This window comes from Cucumis melo, chromosome 8 (genome assembly GCF_025177605.1).
Source record: "Cucumis melo cultivar AY chromosome 8, USDA_Cmelo_AY_1.0, whole genome shotgun sequence".
Lineage (NCBI taxonomy): Eukaryota > Viridiplantae > Streptophyta > Magnoliopsida > Cucurbitales > Cucurbitaceae > Cucumis > Cucumis melo.
In genome coordinates, this window is record NC_066864.1 from 32,164,794 (window position 1) to 32,190,961 (window position 26,168).

Sequence of the window (26,168 nt, forward strand, 5' to 3'; positions counted from 1 at the left end):
ATGCATTTGTTGCTCCTCCTTTTTGAACCATTCAATCATCTTTGAGTGTTTTCTCTTATTTTGGTGAGTTTCATTTCTAACCCACTTTTAATTTATTTGCTGTCAATGTTTGGTTTAGGTATTTTTTATGAGTTTCATCCGTAAATGTTTGTTTTAGGCTATTTTGGAATCAACTTATTTGCTGTAAATTAGATAATCAACTTGTATATCTGTTTTTCCTTAACGAGATTTTGAAACCAAATATGAAAAAATAAGGGATGAAATTCGTTTCTTTTCATCATACAATTCTAAAATCAAACCAAGTGTAGGATATACAGTATAACTATGTTGGTGTTTCTTTTATTAGTTAATTAATTGAATATAAATGTATCAGAACGAAAGTAGGGGTTCAAATTCAGGGGAAACTTTTGCTAACAAATTGATTAAGAGGCTAGCTAAGCGGAGAGGAATGACTGTGATGTTAGAATTTGATTCGATTGGTCCACTCGGGTAGGTTAAGCTATGAACTTCACCATTTTAGCAAGCTGGTTTGGATTTTGTCTAACTTTACTTTGGAAATTACCATCCAGTAATTTGGTCTCACTTGCCAAATGTTATTTTAATCAACTACCTGTAACTAGTATTGTGCTTACTGTTCACAAGGAAAGGCAGTCAGTTGATCAGTTTAGAGGTTTGAATTGAATCTTGTAAGATTGTCTACTTGAAATTGCATCATCTTTTCTGATATTTGTAAAATTCTCAGGTTTTGAATTACACTTGAGGCTGAATTCTATTTCAGTGAAATGATTTCTACCTCAAGAAATCGAAAAGCAGCAAAGGGTGATAATGATGAGCTCCTTGCAGCTGTTGCCTCAGATGACTGAAATGTAGAAACAAACTCAAGAAATGGCGATGTGAACAGTCATGATAAGAAAGCTCTTCTAAGTTCAATTTCCATTGTACCGAGACAGCTTCCAGAATCAAATCTTGGTTGGCCCTTTCGACAGAGGAGTTCTCAAGGAGGTTGAGAGGTTATAAGAAAAGGAGCTAGAAATGTGTCTGTGGTTCAATGGGTAATGAGTTTGCCTAATAGATCAGGTGTAGGGATACCAAAAAGGCAGAATGATATGACTTTGGAAATACCAAAAATTTCTTTACAAAATAAATCCGAGGGGATGGAAGAAACCAATCATCTAACGCTTTAAAACTTTGGAAATGAGGCTGGGGATAGTGATGAAAATTTGAAAGGCGGTGAATTTGTTAATGAATCCAAACGCAATGCAAATATGGGCCTTTCATTCAATTTCCTTTTCCCTTCTTATCAGTTTAAATTCATTTCAACTTCTGTATGTTTCTTCATATAATTTTCCCTTTCAATTTTATGTATATATTGATGATTGAACAAGTTCTACAAGTCTTATAAGTAATTATATGAATTTGTTGAGGTTTTTTATTTTTTGATATTATTTTCATGTTTTCATGGATGGATTGCTTCAAACAACAACCAGATTAGCATTGCCATTTAAACCTCTAACAGTTGTGTTTCAAGACTTGCAGTATTATATGAACATGCCATTGGTAATACTTTTAAGATGTGTTTTGACCAATGAGTTGAGAAGTAGAACAAAAGAAAAAAAAAAGAATTATGTATTTCTTCTCTTGTTGATCTCCTGTGAAACATGACACCATGATACCAATAAGCTAAAAAATTAAAATCATATAGCACAAATATGCTCTATCATGCTTTGCTCACTTGCAAGTTTTGAATGCAAGTTATATAGCTTGGTGACAACTTCTATTTACCTACAGGTAGTTTTGCAAACAAATATAATATTTGAATGTCATCAATTGGTCATTCATAAACTACGCTTTCTCTAATTTATATAGAATCTATACTTGTGCATTAGAGAAGAATCGATACTTGTGATTTAGAGAAGAATCGATACTTGTGATTTATGTACATATTTCGCAACATACATGATATACAACTCCTACAAAACTCGCAACCAAATTCAATACATAGGAGTGTTGGTCCATAATTGAAATGCTAATTGTTTTCTAAAGTAGGACATGTTTTCTTGACATAATGTATCTAAATCAAAATCAGCAGCTATGTACTCAAAATACTTGATGATGAATACGCCACAATCACTATTATTTCCTTGTATGTCAATTACTCACCCCATTACTTGTATCATCCTCCTTTGACATAAAAATGATAGGAAGGATTAATCTTGTACACGGGTCCGTTAGTCGATGTCGATGTCATAACTGAAGCCTGAATAAAAAAGGAATAAATGAAATATAATTGAAAATGAGGTGTAATAATAGCATGGTGAAAGTTTGGAATGTGCAAGATGCATGCGGGATACGTGCGAGATAAACCATGAGGGCCTAAGAGACTTACTAAACATGCATAGAATCACTCCAAATGGATTAGGTGAGACACCAATTTGATTTCGAAATAAATAGTGAAAGTTTGGAATGTGCGAGATGTGTGCAAGATACGTGCGAGATAAACCATGAGGGCCTAAAAGACTTACTAAACATGCATAAAAACAATTCAAACTATTGCATAAAGTTTGGAATGTGCGAGATGCGTGCGAGATATGTGTGAGATAAAATATAAGAGTCTAAAAGACTTACTAAACATGCATAAAAACAATCCAAACTACTGCATAAAAAAATTGAAAACAAACAAATACTTTGGACAAACAAATACGTGTCCATCCTTATGTGAATGTAATCTAAAATTATCAACTCACATTCAACTATTTACAATCTTATTAATAGACTTAAGTCTTAATTGTTCATTCATTCTCCTTTCTTCTTACAAACAAACTACCTCAAATTAAATAGAGCAGTTCTTTAAACCTTTTATTATACTCATGAGCTATATGGACCATTACATCATTCATAGTATTTCAAAATTCGAAGTTACAGAGAAACCCAACAAAAGTGCAAGTGGTAGAAAGTGATCAAAGAGGAAGCCATAGTGGTTTGAGAAGCATCCATAGCGGCATGAAAAATTGCTCACAATATAAGACAATACAAAATAGATAGAAAGCAATGTAGATAAAAAAAAAAAAAAAACTCACTGCTGAATAAAGAAGCTTCAATTGCACTTCTAAGAGGCAACCAATCCAGAGTTAAAGAAGGGATCCAAAGAAAAAGGAGCAAAATGCCAACTATATTGCAAAAGTCAGATGTTTACACCTTTGTGACAAATCAGACGACAAAACTAGAGTTAGAAGAATGTTCCAAAGAGATAGAATAAAGGAGCTTCAATCACACTTATCTTCAAAAGATCACCTCAATCATTTCCTATGTTAAGTTAATCGAAGTCATCTTACCTTATTTGATCGTGTAAATAATGTAAATAGTGAATAATTCTCTTTCCAAGTACAGATCAAACCAATTTCTCCTCTTGAACCCTCTATTCCTATTGCTTACTCCTCCTCTATTTGACCCAACTAAACCCTCTACTTCAATTCATTTCACTACCCATTTAACTTTCTAAGAACCTAAACCAAACTTTGACTAAATTAATTTACAGCAAATAAGTCGATTCCAAAATAGCCTAAACCAGACATTTACGGATGAAGCTCACTACAAATGCCTAAATCAAACATTTACAGCAAATAAATTGAAAATAGGTTAGAGATGAAACTCGCCGAAATCAGAGAAAACGCTCAAAGTTGATTAAATGGTTTGAAAAGGAGGAGTGACGAAATGCACTGGAGGACCAACGCGACGAACGACCGGAGTATCTTCGAACGACATTGGAGTAGAGTATCAAAGTAGAGCGGGAAATTTCAAAAGCCAAGAAAATGTTTTTTTTTTTTTTACTTTAGGTGTTCTATGCGAAAGAGAAAGAAAAGGGAAAGTTGTTTTACGTGGAAGAGAAGGGAAAGAGAAAGAGAAAGAGAAATTTAATGAAGGGCATTTTTGTCCATTCACCCCTAAATTGTCCTAAAACTCTTCATATTCAAAAACTATCCAAAAAGTCTTTTAACCCTCTTTTTTAAATCTTTTAACCCTCCTTTTTTAATCCTTCCATTGAAACCAACCAAACCTAAAATAAAATAAAATAAACTTATATTTGAAATGTTATCGCATATGGAAAAATAAAATTTTGAATCATATTTTATTATTATTTACTCTCTTCATTTCATTTCTTTGTCTTCTCTCTTCACCCTTTTTCCATTTTTTTTCTTTCATTCTATCAAATCATCTCCTACTCTTAATTAGCCCTTTCTTTTCTTTTTCATTTCTCACATTCTTTTTCTCCTGTTCATTGCACTTCTCTACGTTAATATGTCGAAGTTATGAAAGCAAACAAAAAACAATCGACCTACTAATATCAATCGGTCGAGGTGACTAACATCTCTAAAACTGACATGTTATAAAGTAGTAGACACAAGTTTCTAAATCAAAACTAATGTGATCAACTCTATTGTATTTAGCTAGATTTTAGTCCAAAGATTAAAAAACGAAAAATCACACATCACGTGAATCATTGATGTGTTTCTCCGATCTTCAAATTTCGAAGGTTAATGGTGTGTTTAGATTACATTTTCAAGTATTTAATTTAGAAAATAAGTTATTTTGAAAAAGAATTAAAGTATTTGGAAGCCACTCAAAATATATTTTAAACAATTTTTAGAAAAAATAGTCTAAAAAAATGAATTTCTTGAAAAACAATTTTTTCTTCAATTAAATATATCCATGATTATTTATTTTTTATTTGAATGAAAAAGGTGGAAAAAGTAGACATAGTCAAACATTCAATTATCAAATCAATGATTAAATAGTCAACTAAGGCAAAGAAAATAAAAGGTTTTTTGTTTTGTTGTTGTTCTCTCGCAACCACCCATTTTTCTTTTTAGTATACATACATTCCACAAGTTTTCATCTACCAACCATATTTGTTTTGACCTAAATTGTACAAAATACTCTTATATCTTCTTCTAAAAATATCTTTATATATCATACATGGATTTTATTATTACTTTTCTTAAAAAAAATTCATTAACATACCTTTCAAGCTTAAAACAAAATTTAAAATATGAAAATGTCGACCAAACTGTCAGATTTTCTAAAATCTAATCCCTGAGTTTCAAGCATGAAAAGCTAAATGGTGAATTATTATATTACATACACATAATTGGTAATGAATAATTATTCAGATGCATTGTTACACTTACATTAACAGATGGAATCAACAAATGTCTAAAACATCCTCATTTCAACCGATATTGTATTTGATATCAATTCTTTTGTTTAAATTTGAAAGCTCAACAAAAAAGAAAAAGAAAAAAGAAATACATAGGTTTTTTTTTCTCTTATTTTTTTTTCGACTTTGATTAATTAGATTTTACAAATATTATAATTAATCTAATTAACATGTGATGTTCATTGTAATTCTATGATAATGTATCACATAGTAATTGTCTTATGTATAATTCATTTAATTTTTTTCGTTGATGATAAACATTATTGTAAAATATTAAAATTATCCACGAAAATAGGTCAGACAATTCTCATTTTATACGTAACTAAAAAGGTTATACCAATCAAATTAAGGCAATTAAAAAAGAAAAAGAAAAGAGATAAAATAATAATAATAAAACAAAAAGAAAACAATAATAGTCTTTTTGGTCCATAAATTAAATTCCACATTCATGTATGGGATGTGTATATAATATATATACTTTACTTTAATTAGTTTGTCGTCCATTTCAATGGCCTCATTATCAATATTGTTTTGTTGACATAAATTATTATTAGCCGAAGATACACTTGATAATTTTTCGTTTTTTCTTTTATTTTTCTTCTAAAATTAGGAAGATAGAAAGGTTATTTTAAAATCAAACGCAACATATTATCACTTTAAAATTTAAAAATTTAAAATTTATATTTTAGTTGTATTCTTTTATTTTTCTTCTAAAATTAGGGAGATAGAAAGGTTGTTTTAAAATCAAACGCGACATATTATCGATTTAAAATTTAAAAATTTAAAATAAAAAACTAATCCCAAGAGAAAGTAAAAGAAGTGGAGAAGAATGAATAAAAGTAAACAATACAAGTTACTGTATGATCTTTTATTTTTAATTATAATTTCTTTGTATGTTTTATTTTGTTTTTTTTTTCCAATCTTTCCGTAATGGAGTGCTTTTGAATACTATAAAATGAATCCAGATAAATTTGTGTTAGATTTTATTATATTTATAAATATTTTCAATTATTTTACTATTTATTATAATTTTCTTTCATTAATATATGGAACGTTGCTGTAATTCATACTTAAAAGTTAGAATTACGTACCATTGAAAATAGATGAATATTATTTTCGTTTGAGTGCAATTTTCTTTCGTACTTAAAAATCATTTTCTTCATTAGTATTCATGCGTATTAATTAATTAAAAAATTAAAAGATTTGTAACTAATTAAATTTCACACATGTTGCTTAGCACAACTAAAATTAAAATCTACTTCATAATTATTTGAAGTGAATTATTTTTTTTTAAACAAAGTATACTAATTGTTTTTATTCGAAACTAGCGCTAAGAGTATTACTTTTTTTCTAAATAACATTATTTTAAATTTTGTTTAATTTTTAAATTTATGCACTATCAAATATTTAATTTTAATCTTCGTATTTCTAACCATTTTTAAATTTAATTTTTCCTCAAAAATTAATTATCACATAATTAGAAAATAAACTATGAAAATATATTTTAAAGTAAATTATAATAAAAAAAAATCAACTGTACGTTAAAATTAAAATGACTAAATTTAAGATTTATTGAAATCACATGAATTAAAATTAAACAAACTTCAAACGAAATTAAAATAATATTTTAATCTATTATACATATAATTTTGGGTTTTTTTTCTTTGACATTTATTTTAAAAAGGTATGTGAAAAAAAGAAGAAAAATGAAAAGAGAAGTGTGAAGTCTTTACATGCACACCTACATGTTGAAAGAAAGTAGAGCAGCCTTCCAAGTCTTTGCCTCTTCTATTCTCTCTCTCTCTTATGTTATATATATATATATATTTCTTTTTCTAATTTGCTTCAATTTGTTGGCCAACAAAAATTGACCAAACACACTAACACTTCCTTTTTCCTTTTGTTTTCTCCATGTTCTTTGGTACATTCATCTTCCCAATATCCTATTTTTCCTTATCCCCACATTTTATACTTCCAAGAAGACTAAAGGATGATGATTTGACAAAAACATGGCGTTAATTACATATTATACATTTATATGTTGTTAGGTTGATAAAACAATGTTGTGTTTTAAACCATACAGTACACATCGTCTTTATTAATTAGTTTAATCAACATGAATAGATGTTAAGCATTCAAATTATTATGGGTTCTTCGAAGTAAGATTGATTAGTAGTATTATTGGCATGAAAGGTGACACTAAAGGTTGAATGTTCAATTTTTCATCAACAATTGTTTTACTTAAAAAGTTTATTATTAATCTTAAAATCAAACATATGAACCCTTTTTCTTATATATGTCAAAGCAATAACATTATATATATATATATATATATATATATATGGTCTTAATTATAGTTAGTAAAAATGAAATTCATCATTAAACTAATTAAGATTACTTCTAAATAACAAAGTTTCATTTTCAATATATGAGGGGTCTTTTCTTTTTCTTTTTTTTTTTTTGGAAAAACTAAGCACATTTACTCTAGAAAGAAAGCAAATATTGCTCCTTTAATTTGAAAAAGAAAAAAGAAAAAAGAAAAAAGATAAAGGTTCCAAAGAATTATTTTTGTTTATGAGGGATTTGGCAAAAGTTCAAACAATTAAAGAAAAAAAGATTAAAAAACCAAAATGAAATTGAGTGAAAAGAATGAAGAGGCTAATTGTTTAAAATAAATGGTATTGTTAATGAGGATTAGAGGTTGTAGTTAGAAGAAAAATGAAGTTGATGAAGAAGATTGCCTTATCTCTTCTTGTGAAAGTTCTTCAAAATATGAGCCATTAAAAGAATGATATTGGTATTTGAGCAAAAGACAATTTTATTTTGATACATTTGATATTGGAATGTATTTGTGAATTTCAACTCTTTTTATTGGATTTGTCATTTAATGATGTCATTATCAAATAGTACAAAAGTTGTACAATCTTTGTAGTGGAAAACAAGTCAACATAATACTTATTGTTTAAAAAATGATATTTGGTTTATATATATATATATTAATTGAGTTATTTTCAAATAAAGTATTTTGACATAAATTATGAAACAAGTAATTATACAAAAATATTTTCTTTTGAGACTTTAAAAAGAAATATATTTATATATATAATTCATACTACTAGTACTTATATTTAATTTATACTACGAGTAGTTTTAAGTGAAGGAAAAATAATTAAGTTATTTAGAAAAAATGTTGTGAAGTGTTTCACAATTTAGAAAAGATTGATTTTGCAACGAAAAAAACACCACAAAAGATTGGAAAAAAAAATTTCTTGACTACTCCTCTAAAATCCAATCAATTTTTAAATGAAATTTATATTAAAAAAATTGCAATCAAATTTGAAAATAATGAATCACGTTAAAAATAAAAAATATCATAGTTTTTATTAATTAAGCCCACCTATGTATATTTTATTAACTTATTAATTTTGTTAGTATAATCTTGTTAGTAAGATGTAGTTTGTATCTTAACTTTAAAAGAAAAGAAGTTGATATCAATTATCATTTTTGCATCCTCTAAATTTACTTTGGATAGGTTTGCTAAGTTTAAATATCACACAATAATTTTGGTAAAGTCATGATGGGGTTGGACACATACATTGAATAAAATTATTAGATGATTAATATTATGAATTCACACATCTCATTCATATTAATTGTCACGTCAAACATCAGCATCAATTTAAACGATAAGAAACTCTTTGATTAATTACACTTTTTGCTTAAAGAAGTTAATAATAATTATAATAATTACATTTAAACTTTAATTAGCATGACTATTGATAACCCTACCATTTTTGTTTTGGGTTGCGTACCCACTTGATTTGGTTCCAACTTATTTAAAATTAATCTTTTTAAATTTTTCTATTGTTTGATTTTCGTGATTAACTACTTCTAAAAGTTATGTGAATAGTTTGGCGAGAGTGACTAAATCAATTAGTTAGACTAAATAATGGTAGGTTAAGAAATAATAGATGTGATAACTTTTAAATTTTGGTTTTGATAATGAAAGACTTTATGCCGTGACAGATTCAGAAATTTTGTATAAGGGGCATTGTATAATAAACACACTAAAAAGAATGAAAAAAAGTTATTAATAGCTTCAAAAATTAATTAATTTAATACGTATTACAATCGTCTTCTACGAGTTTTAGAATTAGAATTAGTTTATCTAACTTATCAAATAAATATTTGTTAGAATTAGTAAGGTTTTGCCCTATAGTACTTTTGGAAAGAATAATATATAAGATTTTATTTCCTAAAAATTTCCTAGATCTTTTCCTTTCTTATTCCTATTGTACTCTATTTATTCTTCCTTTGTACCTATTGTATTTTGTTCATAAGAAAAATAATAAAAACTAAAGTATCGTGGTTTTTCTCCCGGTTCTCGGGTTTTCACGTAAGTCTCGGGTTGTTGTTAATTGCTTTTAATATGGTATCAGAGCAAAGCAATAACGAAATCCTAGAAAATAACCTAGGAGAAACCTAGATCGAAACTGAAACTGTCACTGCCGCCGCCGCCATGGAGAAACTACTCCTAAACCTACAGAAACTGCCGATCTACCCAACGGGAGTGGTTTCGCAGCTGTACGCGCCACCGTCTGACCAGAAGATGATTCACGCGTCGCTCGTCCGACGCGTGGGCCCACGTGCCGCCGCCGTTTCACGTCACCGCCCAGCCCATTCTCTTCGACGCGCCGTCGGATGTCCAACCGTTAACCCCTTTCGGCCATCTGCATCCTCACGCGCCGTCTATGAGTTCCGGACAGCAACCCTCAACCGTAAATCTGTCAAATCTGTATAATAAGCATCCGCTGTACGTTGACTCTTTACAGCAACCGCTGTTTTTGGTAACAAAATTGATCAACTCCATAACAGATCGGACATTGAAGTGGGCGAATCTTCGACGCATTCCAAACCAACCGAGTTGCCGATGTATTCCAAGAACTCGGTAACTTCATTTCCTAATTTACCGTCAAATTATGTAACTGGCTCTTTGGGTTCGTGTATAGGGAATTTTTCAGGTGAAAAATTAAATGGTCAAAATTATTTTTCTTGGTCCCAATCAATAAAGATGTTCCTCGAAGGTCGACACTAGTTCGGCTTCTTAACTGGAGAGACTGTACGTCCTTCACCAGGAGACGCCTTGGAACGACTCTGAAAAGGAGAGGGATCACTTATTCAGTCCATTCTGATTAATAGCTCACAGTACACAATTTTGTATAAGGGGCATTATATAATAAACACACTAAAAAAATGAAAAAAAGTTATTAACAACTTCAAAGATTAATTAATTTAATACGTATTACAATCGTCTTCTACGAATTTTTATGTTTTGAAATCAATCCATGATAAGTTTATTATCTAACTTATCTAATAAATATTTGTTAGAATTAGTAGGGCTTTGCCCTATAGTACTTTTGGAAAGAATAATATATAAGATTTTATTTCTTAAATATTTGCTAGATCTTTTCCTTTCTTATTCCTATTGTACTCTATTTATTCTCCCTTTGTACCTATTGTATTTTGTTCATAAGAAAAATAATAAAAACTAAAGTATCATGGTTTTTCTCCCGGTTCTTGGGTTTCCACGTAAGTCTCGAGTTGTTGTTAATTGCTTTCAATATGGTATCAGAGCAAAACAATAACGAAACCCTAGAAAATAACCTATGAGAAACCCAGATCACGTAAGTCTTGGGTTCTTAGGTTTCCACGTAAGTCTCTGTCAAATCTGTACAGTAAGCATCCGCTGTACGTTGACTCTTTACAGCAACCGCTGTTTTTTGGTAACGGAATTGATCAACCCCAGAAAAGATCGAACATTGAAGCGGGCGAATCTTCGACGCATTCCAAACCAACCGAGTTGTCGATGTATTCCAAGAACCTAGTAACTTCGTTCCCTAATTTACCGTCAAATTATATAACTGGCTCTTTGGGTTCGTCTACAGGGAATTTTTCAGGTGAAAAATTAAATGGTCAAAATTATTTTTCTTGGTCCCAATCAATAAAAATGTTCCTCGAAGGTCGACACCAGTTCAGCTTCTTAACTGGAGAGACTGTACGTCCTTCACCAGGAGACGCCTTGGAATGACTCTGGAAAGGAGAGGACTCACTTATTCGGTCCATGCTGATTAATAGTATGGAACCACAGATCGACAAGCCTCTACTATATGCAGCCACAACAAAAGATTTGTGGGATACAACTCAGACCTTTTACTCGAAACGACAGAATGCCTCTCGGTTATATACACTGTGAAAACAGGTTCATAATTGCAAACAAGGGACCCTGGACGTAACTATCTATTTTAACAAGCTCTCTCTCCTCTGGCAAGAGATGGTGCAGAGAGACAGTTGGGACACACCAAATGACAGTACACAATATGCTAAACTTGAAGAGGTTGACCGTGTTTATGACTTCCTTGCAGGACTTAATCCCAAATTTGATAATGTTTGTGGTTGTATACTCGGACAAAGACCTCTTCCCTCCCTAATGGAAGTTTGTTTTGAAGTCCGCTTGGAAGAGGATCACACTAATGCCATGGGTGTATTGACTACCTCTACCATTGACTCCGCTGCCTTTAGTGCTCGGTCCTCAAATCATGACAGTGACAAGAATAATGGAAAGTCAATTCCTGTGTGTGAGCACTGCAAGAAACAATTGCACACCAAGGATCAGTGTTGGAAACTCCACGTCGTCCCCCAGGAGGTAAGAAACGGTCCTCCAACGAGAAACAGAACTCAGGACGTGCCTACATTAGTGAGACTACCCCTGCTAGCACTTCTCAATAAACTGATCCTACTGTGAGCCAGAACAAGACTCCGACTCTGGGTGTCATTGCTCAGTCAGTTATGCCTCAATCCCTTGAGCTTATTAGCGTTGATAGGAAGAATCCCCAGATCTTAGACTCGGGGCTACAAATCACTTGACAGGTTCTTCGGAACACTTTATCTTGTATGCCTCGTGTGCCGATAATGAAAAAATCCGAATAGTTGATGGCTCTCTAGCTCCGATCGCTGGCAAAGGACAAATAGTTTCCTTTGACGGTTTTTCTCTCCAGAACGTTTTGCATGTCCCTAAACTGTCTTACAATTTGTTATCTATAAGCAAGATCACTAGTGAGTTGCATGTAAAGCTATCTTCTTACCTGAATCGGTTTATTTTTAGGACATGAGCTCGGAGAGGACGATTGGCACTGCCCGGCATAGCAGGGGACTTTACATCCTTGATGATGATACCTCGTAGTAGTTTTTCTAGGGTTAGTTTACTATCATCCTACTTTAGCACTTCTGAACAAGACTGTATGTTGTGGCATTTTCGACTGGGCCACCCAAACTTTACATATATGCAATATTTATTTCCCCACCTTTTTTCTAAACTTGATGTCTCTTCTCTATCTTGTGATGTGTGTATCCGGGCTAAATAATATCGAGTCTCTTTTCCCTCACAACCATATAAACAACAGTCGTTTACCTTCATCCATAGTGACGTTTGGGGTCTTTCCAAGGCCACCACCTCCTTGGGAAAGCGGTGGTTTGTAACTTTCATCGACGACCATACCCATCTTACCTGGGTCTACCTTATCACAGATAAATCTGAGGTTCCATCCATTTTCCAAAACTTCTATCAAACTATCAAAACACAATTTCATACAAAAATTGCAATTCTTCGAAGTGATAATGGTCGGGAATTCCAAAACCATAACCTTAGTGAATTTCTAGCCTCCAAGGGGATTGTTCACCAAACCTCGTGTGCCTACACTCCTCAACAAAATGGAGAGGCCGAACGAAAAAACCGTCACCTTGTGGAAGTAGCCCGTTTACTTATGCTTTCCACTTCCCTTCCATCATACCTGTGGGGAGATGCTATTCTTATACAGTCGCTCACTTAATCAATAGAATGTCTTCTCGTATCTTCCACCTTCAGACTCCCTTAGATTGTCTTAAGGCCTTTACCCCTATACTCGCCTTGTTTCTGAGGTTCCTCTTCGTGTGTTTGGGTGCACCGCTTATGTCCATAATTTCAGTCCTAATCAGACCAAATTTACCCATCGGGCTCAGACCTGTGTGTTTGTTGGGTATCCCCTTCACCAGCACGGTTATAAATGTTTTCACCCGCCGTCTAAGAAATACTTTGTCACTATGGACGTTACTTTCTGTAAAAACGGACCTTACTTTCTCGTTAGCCATCTTCAGGGGAAGAGTATGAGTGAAGAGTCTAATAACACCTTTGAATTTGTTGAACCTACTCCTATTACCGTGTCTGACATTGATCCTCATCCCATAATCTTACCCACAAACCAAGTTCCCTGGAAAACATATTACAGGAGGATTCTCAGAAAGGAAGTTGAGTCCCCTATTAGTCAACCGCCGACTCCAGTCTAAGATTTCGAACATCCTCGAGACCAAGGTATGGAAAACCTTACAAAACCTTGTACTAATAATACGATGAGTGAGAATGACAAGTCTGATGTTGCTGTTCTTGAAAATATGGAAGAAAAGAACCGTGATGATGAGACTGAGGTTAGAATAGAAACCAGTAACGATGAAGTTGAACAGGGTCATACAAGGAAACTTGATGAGTATGATCTCTCTCTTGACATTCCGATTGCATTGAGAAAAGGTACCAGATCCTGCACTAAACATCTCATTTGCAACTATGTTTCGTATGATAATCTCTCTCCACAGTTTAGAGCGTTTACAACAAGCCTGACTCTACCATAATACCGAAAAAAATCTACACTGCTCTAGAGTCCTGAATGGAAGAATGCTGTTATAGAAGAGATGAAGGCTCTTGAAAAGAATAGAACTTGGGAGATCTGTGGTCTACCCAAGGGACATAAAACTGTAGGATGCAAATGAGTGTTCTCTCTCAAATACAAAGCAGATGGCACGCTTGATAGACACAAGGCAAGGTTAGTTGCAAAGGGATTCACTCAAACCTATGGTATTAACTATTCAGAAATTTTTTCTCCAGTTGCTAAATTGAATACTGTTAGAGTCGTGCTATCTGTTGCTGTGAACAAAGATTGGCCTCTATACCAGCTGGATGTTAAGAATGCTTTTTTGAATGGAGACCTTGTGGAGGAAGTCTACATGAGCTCCCCGCCAGGATTTGAAGCCCAATTTGGTCAGCAGGTGTGTAAACTCCAAAAATCCCTATATGGTCAAACAATCTCCGAGAGCATGGTTTGACAGATTCACTACCTTTGTCAAGTCCCAAGGGTACAATCAAGGGCACTCTGACCATACTTTATTTACAAAGGCTTCCAAGACAGGGAAGATTGCTATTCTAATAGTTTATGTGGATGAGATTGTTTTGACTAGAGATGATCAAACAGAAATCAGTCAACTAAAGAGGAGAATTGGTGATGAATTTGAAATAAAAAATTTGGGAAATCTGAAATATTTCCTTGGAATGGGGTGGCCAGATCTAAAGAAGGTATTTCCGTGTCTTAGAGAAAATACACCCTTGATTTGCTAACCGAGACAGGTATGTTGGGATGTCGTCCTGCTAATACTCCTATTGAATTCAACTGTAAACTAGGAAACTCTGATGATCAAGTTCCAGTTGATAAAGAACAATATCAGCGCCTTGTAGGTAAATTAATTTACTTATCCCATACTCGTCCTGATATTTTCTTTGTTGTAAGTGTTGTCAGCCAGTTTATGCAGGCTCCCTATAAGAAACATATGGAAGCTGTTAACAGAATTCTCATATACTTGAAACATACACCTGGTAAAGGGTTGATGTTTAGAAAAACAAATAGAAAGACCATTGAGGCATATACTGACTCAGATTGGGCAGAATCTGTTATTGACAGAAAGTCTACCTCCAGTTATTGTACTTTTGTTTGGGGCAATCTTGTAACTTGGAGGAGTAAGAAGCAAAGTGTTGTGGCCAGGAGCAGTGTTGAGGCTGAATACAGAGCTATGAGTCTGGGAATATGTGAGGAAATTTGGCTCCAGAAAGTCTTGTCAGATCTTCATCAGGAATGTGAGACACCATTGAAGCTTTTTTGTGATAATAAAGCCGCTATTAGTATTGCTAACAACCCAGTTCAACATGATAGAACTAAACATGTTGAGATTGATCGGCATTTCATCAAAGAAAGACTTGACAGTGGAAGCATATGTATTCTGTACATTCCTTCAAGCCAACAGATTGCTGATGTTAACGAGGGGCTTATCAGACCACACTTCGACCTTTGCGTTAGCAAGTTGGGACTCATCGATATTTACGTCCCAACTTGAGGGGGAGTGTTAGAATTAGTAGGGTTTTGCCCTAGAGTACTCTTGGAAAGAATAATATATAATATTTTATTTCCTAAATATTTCCTAGATCTTTTCCTTTCTTATTTCTATTGTACTCTATTTATTCTCCCTTTTTACATATTGTATTTTGTTCATAAGAAAAATAATAAAAACTAAAGTATCGTGGTTTTTCTCCCGGATCTCGAGTTTCCACGTAAGTCTCGAGTTGTTGTTAATTGCTTTCAATAATATTTATCAATAAAGCTATAAGACAATCATTCATCCATTGATCTTCCATTCGATTGTACAGTCGAGTCTGCACAATATTCATAGCAGAAAATGTTCTCTCTACAGTAGCTGTTGCAACCGGTAAAGTCAATGCCAATGTGAGCAACCGATAAACTAATTGGTAGACCTTATCTCTTTTCGTAACAACCATTTTCACTGCAAGATCACCAATGTTTTTTAGTTCAACAAACTCTGAACGCATATCAATAATGTAATTTTGAAGTTGATCCTCAAACATAGAGAGTTCAATAGCTGAAAAGTCTCTTGGATAAAACTGAGAAAGTTGACTAAGTTTTTGTCTATGAAAAGCAGCAAGTGAATTTAACACGATAATGATGCAAATTTGTTATTAGTTGAGATTTTTGACTTTTTCGTCCTCGAACTAAAAACATAGCATCCATTTTAAGAACGTCAATGTTTTGACTATTGCAGAAATTAGAAACTCTTTCCAATAATGAATCATAACCAGATTTTCTCATTGTTTGCAGCCTACCTTTACAAATGTTGACTAAATTCATTGCATTCACAATATCCTGATTTTTTCTTTGTAAGACTTAAGACAAATCATTTGTATTCCCAATATATTTTTCATAAGATGCATATTGAAAACAAAGTCAAATGAGAAGATTGAATTCATTAGAATTTGTGCTTCATATTTTTGTTATGAATTTGATTCACCGTCCACAATTGTCTCAAGCACATCAAATACTGAAGAGAACATTGTCACTAAACTCGTGAAAGTGTTGTAATGTGATAGCTATCGAGTATCTCCTAGTCTTTCAATTATTATCTCTTGATTTAATCCTCGTCCATTATTTAAAGCTTCAAAAAATTTCATGTTATGTTTCTCTCGTAAAATATCTCGACGTTTCGTTGATGCTTTAATAACATTCACTACATTTGTAGCAATAAAGAAAAAACCAGCAATTTTCACATGATTTTTTTCTAAATATTTGTTAGATAACAAATGACGACGGTTAGAAAATAAGTTAGAGTTTTACCTTAGTTAGGTTTTTTTCCTCTTATTAATAAATTATCTTCCTTTTATGACATTACTGAAATTTGTCAATAAAATTGACATTGGAAAAATAAGATTATTGAAATTTGGAAAGATATTGATATTTTGGGAAAGAAAATTAATGATGTTTGGAATAAAATATATTTTGTGAAAATTTAGGAAGAAAATTGATATTTGGGGAAAGAAAATTATTAATATTTGAAATAAAAACTATTTTGGGAAAAGAAAATTAATGATGTTTGGAATAAAATATATTTTGTGCAATTTAGGAACAAATTTGATATTTGGGAAACAAAACTATTATTGCAAGATTTGAACAATATTAAAGTATTATTTAATATATATTGTAATCTAACACTTCAAAATTAAAATTAAAATACAAAATTGATAATGTGAAAGGGGGGCAGGTACCCCCGCTGGCCCCTTATAAATCCGCCCCTGACTCCATATCATTTTGAGAGTAGGCCAAAGGTAGTATTATTTCAAATTAATTAAGAGTGTTAATGGCACAATCTTGGTATCATCTAAGCATTGTTAACGATAACTCTTTTCGAAGTGTCATTAAATAGCCTTTCTTGACATGGGGCTTCAATGAGGCAAAAATTATGTCATTGAAACTCTTTACGACGTAAATTTTGTATCATTAAAACCTAAATTTCTACTAATGTAAAAAAAATCTACCAATTTGAAGATTTTTTTCTATAAAATAATCTCTTCTTCATCATCCATGGAAGACACAAAACAAAAATCCACAAAAAAAAAAAAACTAGAGATTTTTACGATCTTCACATCCCCTCTTCTTCATCAAAACCTTTAGCCTCCATAGCCACTACTCTTCATCTCCTCTTAGAAAATGAAAAATCAAAAGATCTACAAAATTCCTTTTGTTTTCTCTTCTAACAACCTCTTAAATCTTCATCCTTTTCCAAAAAGCTCTCTACAATACCAAAAATATAAAACACATAATAGAAGCTCTAATTTAGTTGGAAGTATATGGTAGAGTTTTGGTCCCAATGATCAAACTCTAATTTTATAGAATTCTTGAGGTAAGGAATCACATCTTTGGAAGTCCGAGATTTGATCCCAAAAAAAAATATTTTAGTTAATGTTTTAAAAAATATATATTTTATTAGAAAGCTATTCCTACGAAGGATTTTAAGAAATTGTATAAATTTCTCATCTTTTTGAGGTAAGAAACTTTTCTTCCATATAGTCTAATTAATGAAATGCTCTTTGCCGGTTATTTTATGAGATCATTGCTTCAAATATTAGAGTAGTGAGGGGTAATATTTTTAAAAGAATTTGAAGATTATTTTCAATTTCAAGATTTGAAATTTGGCCATCGGTTTCTAAATTGATGTTGTAGGGTGCTAGCACCTTCCTCATGCAAAAATAACTCACGAACTCAACTCTAGTTTTTGCAGACAATTTTTTATAAATTTATTTTAAAAAAAATTTATTTTAAAATTAACCAATTTTGAGGACATTGATCGCTTTGCCTATGTTGAATAAGAAATTTTGGCCAATTAAATCGCGCCACATCATCACAACAAAATTATGATGATTATAATTTGATTAGATTTTGATAGTCAATTGAGTTCAAGCCTCTGATGAAAAATTAGGTCAAAGAAATAATGGCCCGACCCGCCAAACAAGTGGGCCAAGCTCGAGTCCACCTTGTGCATGGGCCCAAGCTCAAGCTCAACAGTCAAATGGGCCTAAGCCTAATAGTGAAATGGGTCCAAGCTCAAGCCCACCTAAAGCCCATGGAAATTCTCTACAAATAAAAATATTTACCATTCATTTAAAGTTCTTTGGTTGAAGGAAGAATTAAAGCTCTAAAAAATTGAAGATTCAAACTTAAAAAAGCTCTCAAGACGTGCAAGTTCTTATCAACATCGAGATCATCATCTTCTTAAAGATTAAAGACTTGTAAGATCAAACTTTCCTTAAATTTCAAAAGATTAAAGCTTGAATTGACTTGCAAATCCAACTTCCTGAAGATCGAAGATAAAAAAGTTATATGTTTAAATTGTATTTGAGAGAAAACATGAAATGAGAAAATACTAGAGATTACATCCAAAACACCATATAAATCAATACAAAGTTCAATTCCACGAATTGCATTCTCCTTAAATCTCGTGTGAACAGCATCATCTCAGACACATTGCAACATTGATTAATTTCTTATCTTGAACCACTAGCTTGTATGTATAACAATTACACACCGGTTGAACTTTAATTAGAAATTCAGTTTCTTGTATATACAAAACATTAATGTGTTAGGCCAAATGACTCATCTTCATAACTTATACAAAGAAGGTTATATATCATTATTAGAGATGAATTTTGTACTAAAGGTGTAATCCACAGAAAAGTAAAAATAAAGGGTAGAGAGATAACATGATTCCAATCGAATGAGACAACTTAGAATTAAATGATTAGGACCTAGAAAAAGGAATTGACTTGGACAAGTGTGATTGATCTCAGAAATACCAAATAGGGCATGTCCTAGCACCCCTCGAGCGGATACTCTATGCAAGTACTCTCAAGGAGACTATCCCTCTCAGTGGGGTTCCTCAATCGATTTCTTTGCACCTCATTCTTATATATAGTATATCGAAATGAACTCCTCTTTACCACATTTCTTTCTCATTCTGACCCTTCTTTTGGAGTCCAATAACCTTTCCTTCAATGTTTTCTAGAATGAAGAATTTGATTGATTTAATTTCTAGGATTTCAGGAGTCACAAATCAGTGTAACAAAGAAGCTACGACGTGTGGATGGATAGAGCTTAAATCAGCATATATCTATTTTCCTTGGTGGGAATAGCTTTCCTTTCAGCTATAACTCCAAATCCTAAAGGGAAGGACTTAGGTAAACTACCCTTCTATAAATATATGTAACAATAGCTCCAGCAGAAAGGAAGTTGATTCTTATATTCAAACTCTTTAACTTGCAACACAACTACACTTTTTAACTTAAGCATTAAAGTTGATATGACAAGCACTACATTCACACGCAAATCTTTTCATCTCGACGATTACACTTTTTTCTTTAAATTACAAGTTTACCATTATTGTCACGTGATAGATGTGTTTTTTCTTGTTGGTATCAGTAACTATAAATACCCTAATCTTGTTATTTATTTAAAAAAATACTCCTAATTTCAATATTTATAATATATCATAAACTGTTATTAGGCATTCCAAAACTATTTTTGGACAAAAATCTCATGTCATGAATTGTTAAACATATTTGACTCATGCTTTCACATCTCAACTTTGATCTTGTAACTTATAAAAGAATAAGAATATTTTTTAAATAAATGACGAATATGATGATATTATTTCTAATAATATAATGTAGCCTAAAAAATAAAAGTTTTTGGGAGATATTCATGAATGTTAGGAGAATTTTCAAATTGAATTGTTGTCTGGGTATGCAGAAAAATCACCAAAAGTGTGGATATGATAATATTTTCTTTTTCCCTTTTGGGTCTTCACATCCTTTCATATTTGAATTCATGCATCCAATTAATAGCCTTAATTTGGCAAGAGTGAAGAAGAGTCCAACCGATGGCAATATTGTAAATATTATTCATTTTCTCACTAGAAAAAGTTTTCAATTTTTCTCTCTAAATTTTCAATTTAATCAATTTGGTTCTCTAACTTTAATAAGATTTTGGAAGTTTCAATTTTAACTTAAATGAATATTGCAATATTCATCTTAAACTTGAATAAATGTGGCCATTGTTCTAATTTTTATATTTAAAACTTTTAAATATAGTAAATGATAAAACTACTTAAATATTTATAACTATAACAAATCATGGAAGATATTTTATTGTAGTTATAATTTTTTCTCTTTTCTTGTTATATTTAAAAATAATTTATTATTATTATTATTTCTTTTTATCAAACTTAAATTTATACCCAAATTTTTATAATTAAACGAATTCTATAAGAAAAACCATATTTTTCTTAAAACCCCATTTTCAAAAATTTTAAAATAAATAAATTAAAATTTGCCACATGTTAAAGTTGGAAGATGAAATAGATGAAGAAATGTAGATGCATATAGTCAAGTTCAATATATTTTCCCAATTATCTTTACACGTTGTGTTTTTTTTTTTTAGAAATTAAATAATAATAATAATAATAATAATAAACCATCGTTATTGATGTTCATAAAAAAAAAATGTTTTTTCTTATTAAAAAAACAATAATTGGAATTGACTCACACCCATTGACAAGAATATATATACATAGATAAAGCAATTAATTATTGATAGAAACAAATACTAAAAATCTACAAATAAATTTGGCTTATCTTAAAAAGGCAAGTTGTTAAATCGTCAAAATCAGACAACTTTCTCAACTTGCATAAAAGTTAACCTATGAAGTTTTTTATTTATTTATTATTATTATTTTCGAAGCACGTGTAAAACATAGTTAACTTTTGTGTGTGTATATATATATATATATGTAAGAAAATGTAATTTAAAACTTGTAACCATATGGTATAAATATATATATTAGTTTCATTGACATTGACGTTTTTAATGAGACGAATGATATTGGATATATTCATTGAAAGCATATCACATGTGGAAAAGGGAGAAGCATTTAAAATTATTAATGTTGGATTGTCCATTTCACTATTTGTGTATTTTGCTACACATATAATAACCCCTCCCATCCATCTCTCCCTCCCTCCTTTTTCTTACCTTCTTCAAAAATTTGGGTATTCCTCTAAGTGGAAAGGTGAGATGTATAAGAATGAATGCATTCCAAGTATTAACTCTTTTTTAAAATGGCGTATTGTACTATAGTTTACTTTAATCACATAATAATATTCGTCTCATTTTTGTGCATCATTTCTCATCTCTCACATAAAAAATATGAAAATATTAAAGAAGAGTAAAATTTTGTCACATAATGAGTTATGATCGAACAATTTGAATATGAATATTGCTCAGGATGCTCTTAAATATTTTTCATATATGAATATGTGTTTGTCACATAGTGAACACGACTTAACAAAAACATATATCGATGTATTTTAACCTATACTTATTTTTGTGTATCTTACCCAATTCTCTGATCAAATAATGCCACTTGACATACTCTTCTTACTTCATTTTAGTTTTTTCTATTCACATTATGATTGGGTAAGGTGTGATGCATAAAGTTTGATGTATGCTTGGATATATCAAGTGTTGTTCTACCTCAACTGGTAAAACATGTATTACACAATCCCATGAATGGAAGTTTGAATTCTCCCACCTCGTGATAAACTCAACATAAATATAAGATAGAGAAAGAAAAAATGGTTTGTCTTGTACTGAACTATAGTTTTAAAAAATTAGCAAACAATATCAACTAATTGCATGTTTCGATTGACAATATAAGAAAAAATTATAAAAATTGTTTGAAATAAAATTTGAGAATGTTTCAAGATCTATTTTGAGTCACTACCAAACTTTTCGATCTTTTCGAATGAAGTTAATTTCAAATTAAAAACTTGAAAGTTAAACCACTTGTTTCCTCATCAAAATATTTTAATTATTCTTTTATATATATATATATATATATATATATATATATATATATATAAATAAGGATAACAAATAGGAATTTTAGGAATAAATAATTAAATTAGATATAACAATATTTTTAAAACTAATTGCTATATGTAGTGCTATTTATTTATTTATTTATTGATTGATTGATATTGTGGTTAGGGGCCCATAGAAGGGTATTATTTTTTTCTTTTTCAATTACAATTAAAAGCCACGTCGTCATCTTCCCTCATACATATCACCCTTTTGAAACCTGTCGACATTACCACTTACCCCTCGTGTGCAAAATGCATGAACTAACTACCGATGCTTTCTCCTATATAAACCCTAAAATCTCACACCTCCAAAATTCAAATCAAACTCCCAATCAATTACTCCCCAAATCTAAATTTCATTTTCAATTTCACAATGCCTTCTTCAACCACCGCTATTCTCTCAAACTCCACTGTATTTCCCGATCGTAAATCCACCATTAAAAAACTCAAGCTCTCCGTCTCCGACCTTCCTATGCTCTCTTGTCATTACATTCAGAAAGGCGTTCTTCTCCCCTCTCCTCCCTCTTCCTTCCCCGACCTCATTTTATCTCTCAAACGCTCTCTCTCCGCTGCTCTTTCTCACTTCCCCGCCCTCGCCGGCCGCCTCACCACCGACCACGACGGCGCTATTTACCTCCTATGTAACGACGCCGGCGTCGATTTCATCGAAGCTAAGGCAAAACACCTTTCGCTCGACTCTCTTCTTTCTCCTCTTGATGTTCCGGTTTGCTTCAGGGCATTTTTCGCCTTCGATCGGACTTTGAGTTATTTAGGCCATAATAAGCCTTTGGCGGCGGTACAAGTCACCGAGCTAGCCGATGGCGTCTTCATTGGATGTACAGTCAACCACGCCGTCGCCGACGGCACTTCGTTCTGGCATTTTTTCAATACGTTTGCAGAGATCAACTTCGGAGAAGGAAAAATCTCTAAGTCACCGGATTTTAGCCGGGACACGCCGTTTAACTCGCCGGCGGTGTTAAAGTTTCCTCCCGGTGGTCCGACGGAGACGTTCGCCGGAAATTCGCGGCTGCGGGAGAGGATTTTTCATTTTAGCAGAGAAGCAATTTTGCGGCTGAAATACAGAGCCAATGGAGGCGATTTCCAACGGAAACGAATGAGTAACGGAAATTGCGAGGCCGTTGAGTATTTCGGCAAGCAATTGAATGACGGTTGGAAAACCGTTAAGGGAAAGCGAAACAGCGACATTTCGGATGGGAAATTGGAAATTTCGTCTTTCCAATCTCTCTGTGCGCAGTTATGGCGTTCGGTGACGAGAGCAAGGAAATTGAACGCAACCAAAACGACGACGTTCCGAATGGCCGTGAACTGCCGTCACCGCCTGCAGCCGCCGATGCCGTCGCTTTATTTCGGAAACGCAATACAGAGCATTCCAAACGTGGCTCTGGTCGGCGAGCTTCTGTCCAAAGACTTAGGCTGGTGCGGCACTTTGATTCACCGGAATGTCGTGGCGCACAACGATGCGACCGTGCGTCGTGGCATTAGTGATTGGGAGAAAGAGCCGCGGTTGTTTCCGCTCGGGAACTCTGATGGTGCGTCGGTGACGATGGGAAGCTCGCCGAGATTTCCAATGTATAATAATGATTTTGGATGGGGGAGGCCGGTGGCGGTTCGAAGCGGCAGTGCGAATAAGTTTGATGGTAAAATGTCGGCATTTCCGGGGAAGGAAGGGAATGGAAGTGTGGATTTGGAGGTGGTTTTATCGCCAGAAACAATGGCGGCTCTTGAAAGTGACTTAGAGTTCATGCAATATGTATCGATTACAGTGTGAGGGTTTCTATAGTTTTTGTTGTTACCATGGAAATAAGATTTAGGAGGGTTTTCATAATATTTTCACAATTTTCATGTATAAATATAATTAATATTTCAATTTCTTTAAATATGGTTAAAATTAAAACTGAAATTAATTCTATTATAATCGTTCTATGAGATTGAGTGGACATATTGAATGGACATACTAGAGTTCGAAATACGGTTTATTATCTAAATCATAACTAACTATATCCAAATCATAATTAACTACATAGATATGGACATACTAAAGTTCGAAATACGATTCATTATCCAAATCATAATTAACTACATAGATTTGATTATTTAAACGTTCAAGATCAAAGTTAAATAAAAGCTTAACCTGATTTATAATATGAAAAGCAATGTGGACACAATACTTGGGTTGCTTATCCTAAAAGTTTAAATTGTATTGGCCAACTTTTGATTACTTTTATCTATCATCTTTTAAATCAAAATTTCATATCTTGATATTCAATATTTTTTCGTACTCATACTATTACTCATTGACAATATATACTTTCACTTAAACATCATTCTTTTAACATGCTTTTAAACCAAATTAATTGGTACTCATGTTCGGTCATCAATTCATTTGGGCACTTAAAAGCATTTTGTACTAAAATTGATGAAGATAGGAATATTAAACATCAACTTGATTTGTGATTGAACACTTCTAAATCAAACACACACCCAATAAGTTGTACTTTTTCCATAGTCTAAATGAGGCCTTAGAAATGCTATTGAGAAAACCAACTTTTGGAATTTCGTTTTCAAGAGGTTTCCATAAGACTTGGTCAACTTTGTGAAATCAAAATAAATACTATCTCTCTAGAGTGAAGAACAATATTGTGTACCACACCGTCCTAAATAACATACCAAGGATATTAAGAGACTTCTCAATAAAAATATCATCAATCCCAACTTTGCAACCTTTTACATTATTGCATATATTAAAAGAAAAGTAGAGGTGCATACAATGACGACCCAGTAGGACAACATCATTTTCTCCTCTCAAATGTGAATACTATTATCAAAATATTAAATTGTTATATGGATAAGTTTATATCATATAATACATACATACATAAATTCACGTTAAATTAATCATACGTTAAAACCCAAGCGGGGTGTAGAAAAGACAAGAAATCGGGCTACTTGTTTGACTTTGTCAAAGTAGAGGTTGAAACCCCATTTTAGTGAATGAAGTGGATTAAGCGTACGCATGTTCTGGTCAAGATCGATACTTAGACTCTCATTCTAGTGAACAAAGCATGTTAAATGCTTTTTTTTTTTTTTTTTTGCCTAATTGCTTTGGGAATTAGTTTAATTTACATAATTTTGAAATCCTAGTTTGGGCACTTTAGGTCAAACTTTTTATTTAAATACATCAATTATTATTTGAATAAGTAAGTTGATTATCATTCTCAAATCTTAAAACCTCTTCAAACTATTCATCATTATTCAACTTAAACGTTAAACTAGTATTTTCTCATCAAACTTGAATATAGAAAGATAGAAAGAATATTATTTTATTAAATACAACCCGATCCATAATTTTCTCCACCAAATCAAAAGAAAGAGAATGGTCATTAATGTTCTAGCATGTCGTGATGTACCCCAACCTATCTATATGTACTAAGTGTCACCATATTGTAATCTCAAATTAGAATTTCCCCTAGTTTTGAATAGTTCATATGAATGGCTAGAAGAACCTCAACATAATAGTACGTATAACTCCAAATTAAATTTTCTATAAACAAAATGAATACTTATTATTATTTGAAAAATGAAGAGTGATGTTAATTTTGTGGGAGTAGCCATTACCAAACCTAGGTAGGCCGGTGGCCGGTGGCCGGCAGGAGGACTCTTTTGCAATATTATTATTTATTTCTTCCCTTATCTTTTCAAAATTACCGAATTGCCTTTTAATTATTTTACGTAAATTAAAGTTTTAAACCACTGTTCTTT

The 26,168-nt window shown here is 32.2% G+C and overlaps 1 protein-coding gene across 1 annotated transcript; it reads left to right on the forward strand.

Annotated features, from left to right (window-relative positions):
• The first annotated feature begins 22,633 nt into the window (after nucleotides 1-22,633).
• On the forward strand, nucleotides 22,634-24,286 carry LOC103491152 (BAHD acyltransferase DCR-like). Its single transcript, XM_008450981.3, has one exon. It carries the CDS (start codon nucleotides 22,762-22,764, stop codon nucleotides 24,175-24,177), a length of 1,416 nt encoding a protein of 471 aa, XP_008449203.1. The 5' UTR covers nucleotides 22,634-22,761; the 3' UTR covers nucleotides 24,178-24,286.
• Nucleotides 24,287-26,168: the final 1,882 nt, after the last annotated feature.